Raw genomic sequence first — 12,696 nt, 5'->3', positions numbered from 1 at the left:
TTGGCTGCATAGTGATTGCAACAGTGTAACTCTCCGATGCAGGGGATGAAGTAAAATTCATTTTTGCCCGTTAAGGAACCTCCTATATGTGCACGCGCGCATCAACATTTTCTATTGGCGTAATTATGGAATTACATGTATAATTGGAGCCTATTTCTGCCTATTCCCAAAAATAAGTGGTAAGCCTACCTGTTTGATAAACACAATTATGCTATCCATAGATATCGGTATAGCCAAATACTCCAATACTGTTGCATGTATTTCTTAAATACCTTCGTGTCTGGGAAGGGCTTGATGTGTTTGGTTAAAACCAGGACTCGTATTGAGTGAGGGTATCACACACCCTTTGTTAAAGAACAGGGCAAAAAGGACATCTATTGTTTGCTTCAGATTTTCAAAAATAATATCCAGATTATATAAAGCGTTCTATAAAAATGCTAGTTTTAAATGCCAGAGAAAGACGTGACTCCGATGCTTACGGGGATATTTTGATTCCTCTCTATGGAATTCTGACACTGAGCTGCAGCCTATAATATTCAAGGAGACAAACAAATAGACTTTGCTATTCTGTCCCTATTAATTGAGCCTTCCGCTTTCTTTTTAAACCAAGGCGGCTTTTAGGGAAGCACTTCTGTTTTTGGGTTATGAAATGGACGAGAAGCCAGCAGTTGAAGCTTACATTTTTCTGCCTCAGTAGAGCGTCACTCTAGGTGGAAATGTCACGTTTGAAAGTGCCATGCTTAGATTCTTAAGGATGTCTAAGATTTCATTATTTACAATCAGCATTGCAAAACATACACTGGTTTGACATGGGAGAAATATGGCATATGACTTGGGCTGCTATTATGTTGTTCGACCATTAGTGGAGAAAAAAAATGGCCCAAGGCCAAACTTACTACAAGGGTGGAATATGCATATTTTTTGTCTCGCCTAGGACGGCAGAACGTCCAAGAACGTCTTTGAAGTGACTCACAATAATGACATAAATGAAAGACTGAAAAGAACAATACAAATATATAGAAACTAACATCTTGTATTCAACAAGGTACCAAAGTAATATGCAAAAAAGCAAAAAACACGGCAAGGTAATACTTTTTGACCTAAATGTTTCCATGTGGTGCAAATCCAACACAACATATCCTGCCTCCTTATTTTCAAGCATGGTGGTGGCTCCATCATGGAATGGTATGCTTGACATCTGCAAATACTGGAGTTTTTCAGGAAATGTGAAAATAATAATGGGCAAATATTGCACAATACAGGTGTCCAAAGCGCTTATGAGACTTTACCAAAAAGACTCAGCTGTTATCACTGAAAAAGGTGTTGAACGTGTATTGACTCAGGGGGGTGATACTTATCTAATCAAGGTATGTCAGTATTAGATTTTTCATGAATCTATTTTTATTTTTTACACTTGGACAGAGTATTTTGTGTAAATTGTTGACCAAAAAATGTAAATGAAATCCATTTAACTCCACTTTGTAACATAAAATGTGAAGAAATCCAAGAACAGGCGTTGAAAGTCTTCAAACAACATGGCATGTTACAAAACGCATAGCAAAAAAAACTTCATTTGGTCATCTTTTGTGCTTCATATTTAGCAACGCTCTACACAATTTATTACTTTTAACACTATGTGTTTGGGCTGAATCAATCTGCCTTACAGTTTCCTTTTTTCTCCGTGAACAATACTGAAAAATATTTTTTTCTGACAAACATTGCATAATGTATGCTGACAACTTGTACACATCTGGACAGACATACAACATATGAAACAAGTTTTATCATAACAAACCAGCAATACATCAAATATTGTGATTATGTCCCTTCCACAAAGGGTGATTGATGCTTCAATAATTTTAACATCCATTAAAATGTCAATACCATCTGAATTTTCCTTAGGAAACTGCAGAATCAACAATGCTGATACCTTTTACTCTGTCCACTGCAATTTGTGTTCTTTGCTTTTTGCAGTTCCTATTCTAGTTGCAGCTGCTGCTCCACTTTCTACTGTCATTACAAGTCCTAAAAATGGAGCTTGTTGCTCCTGCTCCCAATAATCATACATGAATGTGCAGACTGTGGCAGAAGAATTAGAATTAGTTGGTTAACATAGATAATTAAGATGTCTCAACAGCATAATATGCTTGCATGATATTCTTATTAGAATGTATCCCTTCAGACTCTGGTGTTGGCAGTTGCACTTCCTCCCTCAGTTGGGGCTCAGTCACCTGGGATCCAGAGAGGGGAGAGGTCAGGCTTGTCTTTCACATGTCCCTGGTGCTATGCAGAATATCAGAAAGGGAAGAGGACAGGAGGGAACATTGTCCTCATATGTGGATGTGTCTTTACCTATTCTTAAACCATGTGAAGGGATGGTGTGATTCATGGGGAACCAATTACTTGTCTGTGCAAGTCACTCCCTCCTTTGACTTTGGGGGATGTTTGTGGTAGTCTCTGGAACCATTGTATGTTATCTCTGATGTTGTAATTATCCTGGGATAGTGTATGACCTAGAGGCTCACTCCCCTCAGTGAGCTTGTCCAGGAGTGTGGTCAAGAAGAGGTTTTATTGAGATGGGAGTATCTGGAGTTGACAATTTGATTTATGCCATTGGATGAGTTGGTGTTTTTGTGCTATGAAGTACCAGGAACGAGATCTGAACCTCGTCTTAGGGGCCGAACTGAACAATGATTTATAGCGAATGCTATCTGGCTACGGGATACTTCTTTCTCATTTAAAAAGTCTCACCTTGTGACCGGTTCCGAACATTTGTGGTTTGTTATGTAGACTGGGGGGTGGATCTTTTGTATAAAAGATATCAGTAGCCTTTGTGTTGTGGCTCTCAACGGATCATCAGAAACGGTGGTGATTCGTTGACAAGCCATTGCTATTCCAAAGCTCTCACTAATAAAGATTTGGTTTAAGTAAAACTGACTTGTGTGATAAGTTTGTCTCTCCTCATTTGATAATACAGAAATTAACTCCAAAAGAAATATTTTTTTTCCTCCTCACGTCTTTTTCTCTCCTCACGTCTTTTTCTCTCATGTATTTTTCTCTCCTCACGTCTTTTTCTCTCCTCACGTCTTTCTCTCTCATGTATTTTTCTCTCCTCACGTCTTTTTCTCTTCTCACGTCTTTCTCTCTCCTCTTCACATCTTTCTCTCTCCTCCTCACATCTTTCTCTCTCCTCCTCATGTCTTTCTCTCTCCTCTTCACATCTTTCTCTCTCCTCCTCACATCTTTCTCTCTCCTCATGTCTTTCTCTCTCCTCTTCACATCTTTCTCTCTCCTCCTCACATCTTTTTCTCTCCTCCCCACGTATTTTTCTCTTCTCCTCACGTATTTTTCTCTTCTCCTCACATCTACAGCGCCACAGCTCAAATGTTTTTATCCTCTCTGCACAGCTTTCTCTCTCCTCCTCACAGCTTTCTCTCTCCTCCTCACGTCTTTCTCTCTCCTCCTCACGTCTTTCTCTCTCCTCCTCACGTCTTTCTCTCTCCTCCTCACGTCTTTCTCTTTCCTCCTCACGTCTTTTTCTCTCCCCCTCACGTCTTTCTCTCTCCTTCTCATGTCTTTTTCTCTCCTCTTCACGTCTTTTTCTCTCCTCACGTCCTTCTCTCTCCTCACGTCTTTCTCTCTCTTTCTCATGTCTTTTTCTCTCCTCCTCACGTCTTTCTCTCTCCTCACGTCCTTCTCTCTCCTCAAGTCTTTCTCTCTCCTCCTCATGTCTTTTTCTCTCCTCTTCACGTCTTTTTCTCTCCTCACGTCCTTCTCTCTCCTCACGTCTTTCTCTCTCTTTCTCATGTCTTTTTCTCTCCTCTTCACGTCTTTTTCTCTCCTCCTCACGTCTTTCTCTCTCCTCACGTCCTTCTATCTCCTCACGTCTTTCTCTCTCCTCATGTCTTTTTCTCTCCTCCTCACGTCTTTTTCTCTCCTCCTCACATTGTCCTCTCTCCTCACGTCTTTCTCTCTCCTCACGTCTTTCTCTCTCCTCCTCACGTCTTTCTCTCTCCTCCTCACGTCTTTCTCTCTCCTCCTCACGTCTTTCTCTCTCCTCCTCACGTCTTTCTCTCTCCTCCTCACGTCTTTCTCTCTCCTCCTCACATCTTTCTCTCTCCTCCTCATGTCTTTCTCTCTCCTCACATCTTTCTCTCTCCTCCTCACGTCGTTTTCTCTCTTCCCCACGTCGTTTTCTCTCTTCCCCACGTTGTTTTCTCTCTTCCTCACGTCTTTCTCCTTCCTCCTCCTGTCTTTCTCTCTTCACAAGTCTTTTTCTCTCTTCCTCCCGTCTTTCGCTCTCCTTCTCACGTCTTTCGCTCTCCTCCTTACGTCTTTCTCTCTCCTCCTCACATCTCTCTCTCTGCTCAAGTCTTTTTATCTCCTCCTCACTTCTGTTTCTTACCACATATCTCCAGCTCCACAGCTCCTCAAATATCTCCATCTCAAGTCTTTTTCTCTCCTCCTCAAGTCTTTCTCGCTCCTCCTCAAGTCTTTCTTGCTCCTCCACACGTCTGCTCCACAGAGGCCAATAGATCCTCGTCATCTTAAACATTATTTCCATCCCCATAAATTCTTGTCTCTCCTCCTCAAGTCTTTTTCTCTCCTCCTCAAGTATTTTCATTTCCTCCACTCGTTTTACATCATATTCCATAATGTCCTCCATTACTGATAGATATGTAAAACCGTCGGTTAAGATAAGTATTCCCCGGTCCAATTCTTTCTCGACAATCGAAAAGCTCAGCCCCGTCTTCATTGAGATGTACAATAACAACTCTGTTTTAAAGCAAAGAGACATGATTTAATTGTAGTGTTATTGACACTTCATCCAGCTGTTTTTGATGGAACACTGATCATTTGTCAGTAAGACTAGATTGTATTTTCCTTCTTTTTTTTTTACATCATAAAGGTATTTATTTCATATTTTTATTTAACCGTGCAGGCAAGTCAGACAATTTGAATAACTGGATCACCATTCTAAGTTGTTATTGACCAGCAAGTTAAATCTAAATCAGAAAGAGCACTAACTTACCACTCTTCGTTGCTCCGGATGAAACAAAGTAGTACGATCTGTTATGTACCACAGTCCGCATTCTGTTGATCTTCTCAAACAGTTCTGTCACCTGGTTTGGAGGACCAGACTCATTGTTGAACACATGGTATCTCTGACCATATCTCTGAATAACTTGCCCCAGTGGTTCACCTGCTTTTTGGATATAGTCTTCTATCGATGTACGTTTCAACATGTCTCCATGTGTGAAGAGTATCATGGTGAACTTTCTCACCTCCTCACCAAATATATCCTCCATCTTTTGTACAGCTGCATTCTGTTCCTTTGTGAACCTGCCCAGCTGGATCACCAGGAGGAAGATATTGACGACTTTGTATGTTTTGTTCTTTAAGGATAGAAACAGTTCGTTACTGGACACCTCAGCACAGTCTAGTCCAGGAGTGTCCACGAGAGCTATCTTCCTCCCACAAACAACTTCTGTCTTCCTCTCACAAGTTTTTGTCACAGTTGAGAAACTACATGATGATTTGAACTCTTCCCTACGTAGGATGGTGTTTCCTGAAGCACTCTTCCCACATCCAACTTTCCCAACCAGCACAATTTCTATAAGACAATCAGGATCTAAAACACAAACAGTGCATGTAGTTTATACATAGTCATCTCAAAAATTTACTAAAATAAACTGACAGAAATATATATTTTGCTTGAAAAGACAGATGGTTTATTTAACACTAATGGTGAAGATGAAGAAGAGAGAACAAATAAATTACTTTGAACTTGTTCTCAATGTCTGATAATTGTGACTAGTTGTCTTACCAGATAAGGGAGCCTGTGCCATATCATCTCCCTCTGCACATCACCAGGGATGCACCATATTACAGATAGTCACTGCAACAAAGTAAGCAGGTGCAAAAATGGGATTCAACTACATTTGTATTTTGAATTAATGCATGAGCCGTGCTTTAAATGTTTGACCCCTAGGCTCCTCACCAACGTAATAATGTTTTAAATGCAGTAGATTTACTCCCAGTGGTAGGCTAAACCAAATATTGTTCTTGCTGTTTAAAAAAAATATATACACTACCGTTGAAAACTTGAGTCACTTAGAAATGTCCTTGTTTTTTTTAAAGAAAAGCACATTTCTTGTCCATTAAAATAAAATCTAACTGATCAGAAATACAGTGTAGACATTGTTAATGTTGTATATTACTATGATTTTTTACGGAATATCTACATGGGCGTGCAGAGGCCCATTATCAGAAACCATTCGGCTGATTTTTTACGGAATATCTACATAGGCGCGCAGAGGCCCATTATCAGCAACCATCACTCCTGTGTCCCAATGGCACGCTGTGTTAGCTAATCCAAGTTTATCATTTTAAAAGGCTATTTGATCACTAGAAAATCCTTTTTGCAATTATGTTAGCACAGCTGAAAACTGTTGTCCTGATTAAAGAAGCAATTAAACTGGCCTTCTTTAGACTAGTTGGGTATCTGGAGCATCAGCATTTGTGGGTTTGATTACAGGATCAAAATGGCCAGAAACAAAGACTGAAACTCGTCAGTCTATTCTTGTGCTGAGAAATGAAGGCAATTCCATGCGAGAAATTGCCATGAAACTGAAGATCTCGTACAATGCTGTGTACTACTCTCTTCAAAGAACAGCACAAACTGGCCCTAACCAGAATAGAAAGAGGAGTGGGAGGCCCCGGTGCACAACTGAGCAAATGGACAAGTACTTTAGAGTGTCTAGTTTGAGAAACAGAAGCCTCACAATTCCTCAACTGGCAATTTCATTATGTTAGATTCTGGGTTAAACCTGGAACATTGTTACACTCAGAAGGATAGTATCTAACAGTGAAAGAGACTGGTTTCTACGCCAGAAGTTAATAGATGGCTTTGGAATGTGTAGGGGAGACGGGTGGAGACCTTAGAACCTAACAATGTCACTGAGGGAGAGAGGGTTATGTATAATGTTTACATTATGTCAGGATATGCTATTGTTAGCCATCAGGGATCCTATGGGTGGGTCCTCTGGGAGGAGAAGAGACACAGTCTGGTATCAATCACCATGACAGCCTTGAGTTGGGGAGGAGTGAGCACTTTGGGGTAGAGGTCAGGTCAGATGAAGTGAGGAAGAACAGATCTCACTAAGGTTCTGTCTAGCAACAGAGATGCATTGGCTGTTCAGATGTGGTGGTGGAGACTCAGCCTAGGAGAGAGGGTTAAATATCAGTGCTTGTGTGAAATGTGTGTGTGAATGCAGCTATATCGACCGTTTGGGAAGAATTAAACTTGGTTAAGCTTCTCTAGTGTCCATTGAGTTATTTACTCTGAAAATAACCTAACAATTAAATAGTACCCTCAAAACACCAGTCTTAACGTCAACAGTGAAGAGGCAACTCAGGGAGAGGCAACTCTGCTAGCCATCTAGGCAGAGTTCCTCAGTCCAGTGTTTGTGTTCTTTTGCCCATCTTAATAATTTCTTTTTTTGGGCCAGTCTGAAAAATGGCTTATTCTTGGCAACTCTACCTATAAGGCCAGCATCCCGGAGTTGCCTCTTCACTGTTGACGTTGAGACAGTTGTTTGCGGATACTATTTAATGAAGCTGCCAGTTGAGGACTTGTGAGGCATCTGTTTCTCAAACTAGATACTCTAAAGTACTTGTTATCTTGCTCAGTTGTGCCCCGTTACTTGTCCTCTTGCTCAGTTGTGCACCGGGGCCTCCCACTACTCTTGATATTCTGGTTAGAGACAGTTTGCGCTGTTCTGTGAAGGGAGTAGTACACAACGTTGTATGATATCTTCAGTTTCTTGGCAATTTCTCGCATGGAATAGCCTTCATTTCTCAGAACAAGAACAGACTGGCGAGTTTCAGAAGAAAGTCTTTGTTTCTGGCCCTTTTGAGCCTGTAATCGAACCCACAAATGCTGATGGTCCAGATACTCAATTAGTCTAAAGAAGGCCAGTTGTACTGCTTCTTTAATCAGGACAACCGTTTTCAGCTGTGCTAACATAATTTCAAAAGGGTTTTCTAATGATTAATTAGCCTTTTAAAATGATAAACTTGGATTAGCTAACACAGCGTGCCATTGGAACACAGGAGTGATGGTTGCTGATAATGGGCCTCGGTACACCTACGTAGATATTCCCCCCAAAATCTGCAGTTTCCAGCACAATAGTAATTTACAACATTAACAATGTCTACACTGTATTTCTAATCAATTTGATGTTATTTTAAATGGGCAAAAAAAAAAAGTTTTACTTTCAAAAACAAGGACATTTCTAAATGACCTCAAACTTTTGAACGGTAGTGTATGTTTTGACAATAAATAAGCAAAACATCTTCTATTTTGAAGTGTAACATTTCTTGTAATTGAAACACCTTGTCCTTAAAGTGACAACCAGCAGTTGAAACATTAAAGTGTCCCCCCAGCCCATTTCTGTAAAAAACTGAGGGATGGGGCTGGAAAAATGTGACCAAATTCATAGACAGAGCAAAGGATGCAAGGATTGACCATCCAGTCATGATAACAAATTATATTGTTTTGGCTATTTGAGGCTATTTGTTTAAATCTCCTTTTTTTCTCAAATACTGGAGTAAAACAAGCTTCTACTTTGGGTTCTGATGGTGTCTGACAGTTGAACTAAGCTCAGGAGGCATTTATAAGTTATATTCTTCAAGAATCAGTGGGTACATTTCAAATTATTTATAACTCCAGAAATGGATGTAGCAACTACAGATTGCCCCTTTAAGCTGAACAAATCATTGAAATGTAGCCTGTGGCTAGCCCAAGTGCCTATTGGGCTTACCTTGAAGTTGTTGGTAATGTTGGGTGACTTTGTCCTCTTGAAAATGTCCATACTTATAGGTTACAATGAAAATGCGTCATGTACAATTGTCTGAAATGACAAGAATTTAGAATTAAAACATGTAAATGTACTAGGTACAAGAAACACCAGGGAGATACAATTACCTTAAACTTTTGGTACAATGAGAATACTAAACTCAGTGGACTGAGCCCTTGTTACATATTAGCTGTTTGCTTACCAACTACACAAGGCAATTTGCAACTGCAAGCAACTTCATATAGCCACCCAGAAAAAAGCCACACGGACACCCAGACTTCAGGTTGAATTGTTCTTTAGCTGCAGTAAAATATATCCAACAGTGATGACAGGCATTGACGAGACGGTCACAGACACACGTTCACAGGTTAGGTAGGACATTGATATATCTTTTAGGAAGGAGCTACAGTAACGATACATGCCCTCAATGTGAAGTTACATCCATCCATAAATACAGAGCACAGGTACAACCCTTTTCACATAAACATTTTAAGGTAACGTTATTAAGAAAAAGCATTGAATTACCAATAAATAACTTGCTAGCAACAGCTAGTGTGACATTAAAGCGCACGGACTGACAGTGCTAGTTAGAGTGTAATCATCATGGCAAGTTAGCAAACACTTGATTAACTTGTCGAAATATACTTTAAATGCATTAACGGCAACAAAAAATATATACATAGTCACATTCGATAATGACTTTGGGATATATGAACCTGTTTTCAAAATACTATTGTGTTATAGTTTTAAACAGTTTTTATCTACAGAGGAAATAGACACGAACCTGCTCTCAGAATATCTCTCTCAGACTGAAGAGCAGGCGGACCAACTTTCCAAATAGGGGAGAAGCACTAAAAACCCAATAGTTGTTCTTTCGAGGAAAATAATGCAAAAAAGGTCAGTCTGAAGACCTCTCGTATTGCCAACCTTCCTACAATGGCAGTACATATGTTTTTATGAATTCTACGACACATAATGAAAGGAAACGTATCACACCCTTTAGTGAAGTGAATGGTTTCACCCACTACTCTGCCAGAGAACCGCGGTGTTCTATGATATTACATTGTGCGCAGGCGAGTGAGGTTGATGGAAACTCTACTTTTTCACAAGGCTAAGGATCAAAGTCCAAACCAAACATTAATTTGTTGCTTTTTCATGAAATCCACCGGACAACAGTGACTACGATGGCGACTTCACAATTGGGAAAGCATGAACGTAAGTACTCAAATGTGATTATTGATTACATTCGGCGTATTGTGTTGTCTATTCTGAGTGTTGTGGATTACTTATACCAGAATGGGTGAAAAACCTAAAATTGGCTTTCTTGACCCCCATTGCCACACCTTGATTCAGACAACATGCCATTTTGTTTATGAAAAGTGTAGGCTCCATACTCTGTGCTACTCCTGTGTGTGTGTGTGTGTGTGTGTGTGTGTGTGTGTGTGTGTGTGTGTGTGTGTGTGTGTGTGTGTGTGTGTGTGTGTGTGTGTGTCATACTTCATATCTTATTATGGAATCCACACAAATGGAAAACATATGTTAATACATGTTTCAAGATAACTAAATCTATGATAATGCATGAACTCTACTGCTGCTCTGTAGACTACTTACTGCACTTGATGTTTTAATAAGGGTACACTGACTGACTTGTATCGGTTGACTGATTTACTCAATAAATCCTATCTGAAATGGGATTGTTTTTTAAAATTATATCTTTAGGGATATTTTAATACATAATTGTTATTCTATTACAGCAAGTTCAGGGGGACAACAAAAGACAAAAAGAAACAGCATTGCCCCCCCTATAGAATGTAAGCATAACACACACACACTGCCATACAATGATTGTACAATATGTTGTGGAGCAGAGTACATTAACAATAGTGTGCACCTTTAGACAGACACACTGTGACAATTTTAACTTCTTTTTTTAATTTGGGTCTTGAACTGAAGTAATAATTTTGCGTTGTTTTTAGTTTCCGAGCTGAGGATTGTCATAGTGGGGAAGACAGGAGCAGGGAAGAGTGCATCAGGAAACACCATCCTGGGAAGTACAGAGTTCGAAGTAGATTGTGCTGCCCAGTCTGTTACCAAACAATGTGATAGGAGCAGTGAGACAGAGATGGGCATCACAGTCATCGACACCCCAGGTCTGTTTGACACACAACTCCCAGAGTCTTCAGTGAGGACCCAACTGGTGGAGTGCATCGCCCTCTCCTCTCCTGGACCCCATGTCTTCCTGCTTGTTGTCCAAATTGGTCGTTTTACAGAGGAACAGCAGAATGCTGTTAAGAGGATCCAGGACATATTTGGAGAGGCAGCAGTGAGACACACCATGGTTCTGTTCACCTGTGGAGATAAATTAAAAAAGAAGAGCATTGAGGAGTTCATCCAAGAGGCTGATGCAAGACTAAAGCAGCTCATTGAGACATGTGGAAACCGATACCACGTCTTCAACAATGAGAACACATACGACCGTGAGCAAGTAAAGCTGCTGATGGACAAAGTTACAGCCATGGTGAAGGAGAATGAAGGGAGGTGTTACACCAATGACATGTACCACCAAGTGGAGAAAGCCATACAGAGGAGAGAGGAAGAACTGAAACAGGGGTATGAAAAAGAGCTGAAAGAGAAGGAAGACCTGGAGTCAGAATTAGAGCGAGCAATGAAGGCACTGGATCTGAAAGACTCTGATATACAAGAAAAGCAGAAACAGATAGATGACCTGCAGGCACAAGTGAAACGGATAAAAGAGGACAAAGACTTGCTAAAAAAGAAGAAACAGACAGTCAGAGAAAAGGCAGAAAAAGACTTTGACAAGAAAAATATTGTTGTTAAATTCGCTAAAAAATCTGCTGAACGCTGTACCACACACTGATGTTCTGCACAAACATGTTGTAAAAGAGCAGAGCAGTGGCAGAGACTGTTGGCATGGTGTCATTATGAAGTTAATGCTTGACTTCATAACTATCACTGCTTGGTGTGGGCAGCCATGTTAGGCTTGGACAGCCATGTTAGGCTTGGGCAGCCATGTTAGGCTTGGACAGCCATGTTAGGCTTGGGCAGCCATGTTAGGCTTGGGCAGCCATGTTAGGCTTGGACAGCCATGTTAGGCTTGGGCAGCCATGTTAGGCTTGGGCAGCCATGTTAGCCTTAGACAGCCATTTTACTGTAAGTGATTATACATGGACTCTGCAAATACAACAGCAGCCAGAATTTGAGCACTTATGTTGCACATTAACCCAGTTCAAACACCTGTATTATCAGCCAGACAAAGACAATGATACAAATAATGCTTGTGTTGATGGCTTTTTGCATAATGCTTGCTTACATAATGCAATATTAATCTCATGCTAATGTATATTATATTCTATGATGAATATATTTTCATAGAATGCTAGAGGAGTTTGTTAACCATATGAACTTAGTATGTATTTTGCTTTATTCAAATGAGTTGTTTAATAGAATGACTGTTCATGTCATCTTTGATCTTCATGGTACAATGACTTTAGAATGTAAAGTTTGGACTTCACATTGCAGTAAAGTGTATCTTTAATTAACCTTCCATTTTGTAATACAGTGTCAATGTCCTTTGTTTTTACTCTTCATTAGTGTGTGTTGGGTTTGCACAGAAAGGCACTGAGCAGTGTAATAGTTAAAAATAGTGCTGGTTTAAAAAAACAAATGAAGTTCATTTAATATTTGTTCCTGTTTGCTCAAGAAAAGACACAAACCACGAAAGCAATATTTTTAAAGTATCAATACAATGTCCATGAAAATTAGCAGCCATTGTATACTTAAGCAATGAGGCACCTTGGGGGTGTGGTATATGGCC

At 40.1% G+C, this 12,696-nt stretch overlaps 2 protein-coding genes across 2 annotated transcripts; one reads left to right on the top strand and one right to left on the bottom strand.

The window, feature by feature from the left end:
• Nucleotides 1-2,223: 2,223 nt before the first annotated feature.
• Nucleotides 2,224-9,690, bottom strand: LOC110514371 (GTPase IMAP family member 9). The gene is made up of 7 exons (XM_036955455.1): nucleotides 9,646-9,690; nucleotides 9,064-9,161; nucleotides 8,826-8,915; nucleotides 5,828-5,899; nucleotides 5,033-5,632; nucleotides 4,189-4,776; nucleotides 2,224-2,231 (listed from the first exon to the last, which is right to left on the bottom strand). Exons 4-7 carry the CDS (start codon nucleotides 5,847-5,849, stop codon nucleotides 2,224-2,226), a joined length of 1,218 nt encoding a protein of 405 aa, XP_036811350.1. The 5' UTR covers nucleotides 5,850-5,899; nucleotides 8,826-8,915; nucleotides 9,064-9,161; nucleotides 9,646-9,690.
• On the top strand, nucleotides 9,653-12,425 carry LOC110518153 (GTPase IMAP family member 7-like). Its single transcript, XM_036953872.1, has 3 exons — nucleotides 9,653-10,076; nucleotides 10,616-10,672; nucleotides 10,838-12,425. The coding sequence occupies exons 1-3, from the start codon at nucleotides 10,046-10,048 to the stop codon at nucleotides 11,737-11,739; spliced, it is 990 nt and encodes a 329-aa protein (XP_036809767.1). The 5' UTR covers nucleotides 9,653-10,045; the 3' UTR covers nucleotides 11,740-12,425.
• The last annotated feature ends 271 nt before the right edge of the window (nucleotides 12,426-12,696 follow it).

Source organism: Oncorhynchus mykiss, chromosome 19 (genome assembly GCF_013265735.2).
Source record: "Oncorhynchus mykiss isolate Arlee chromosome 19, USDA_OmykA_1.1, whole genome shotgun sequence".
NCBI lineage: Eukaryota > Metazoa > Chordata > Actinopteri > Salmoniformes > Salmonidae > Oncorhynchus > Oncorhynchus mykiss.
This window is presented reverse-complemented; position numbering and strand designations above follow the sequence as displayed.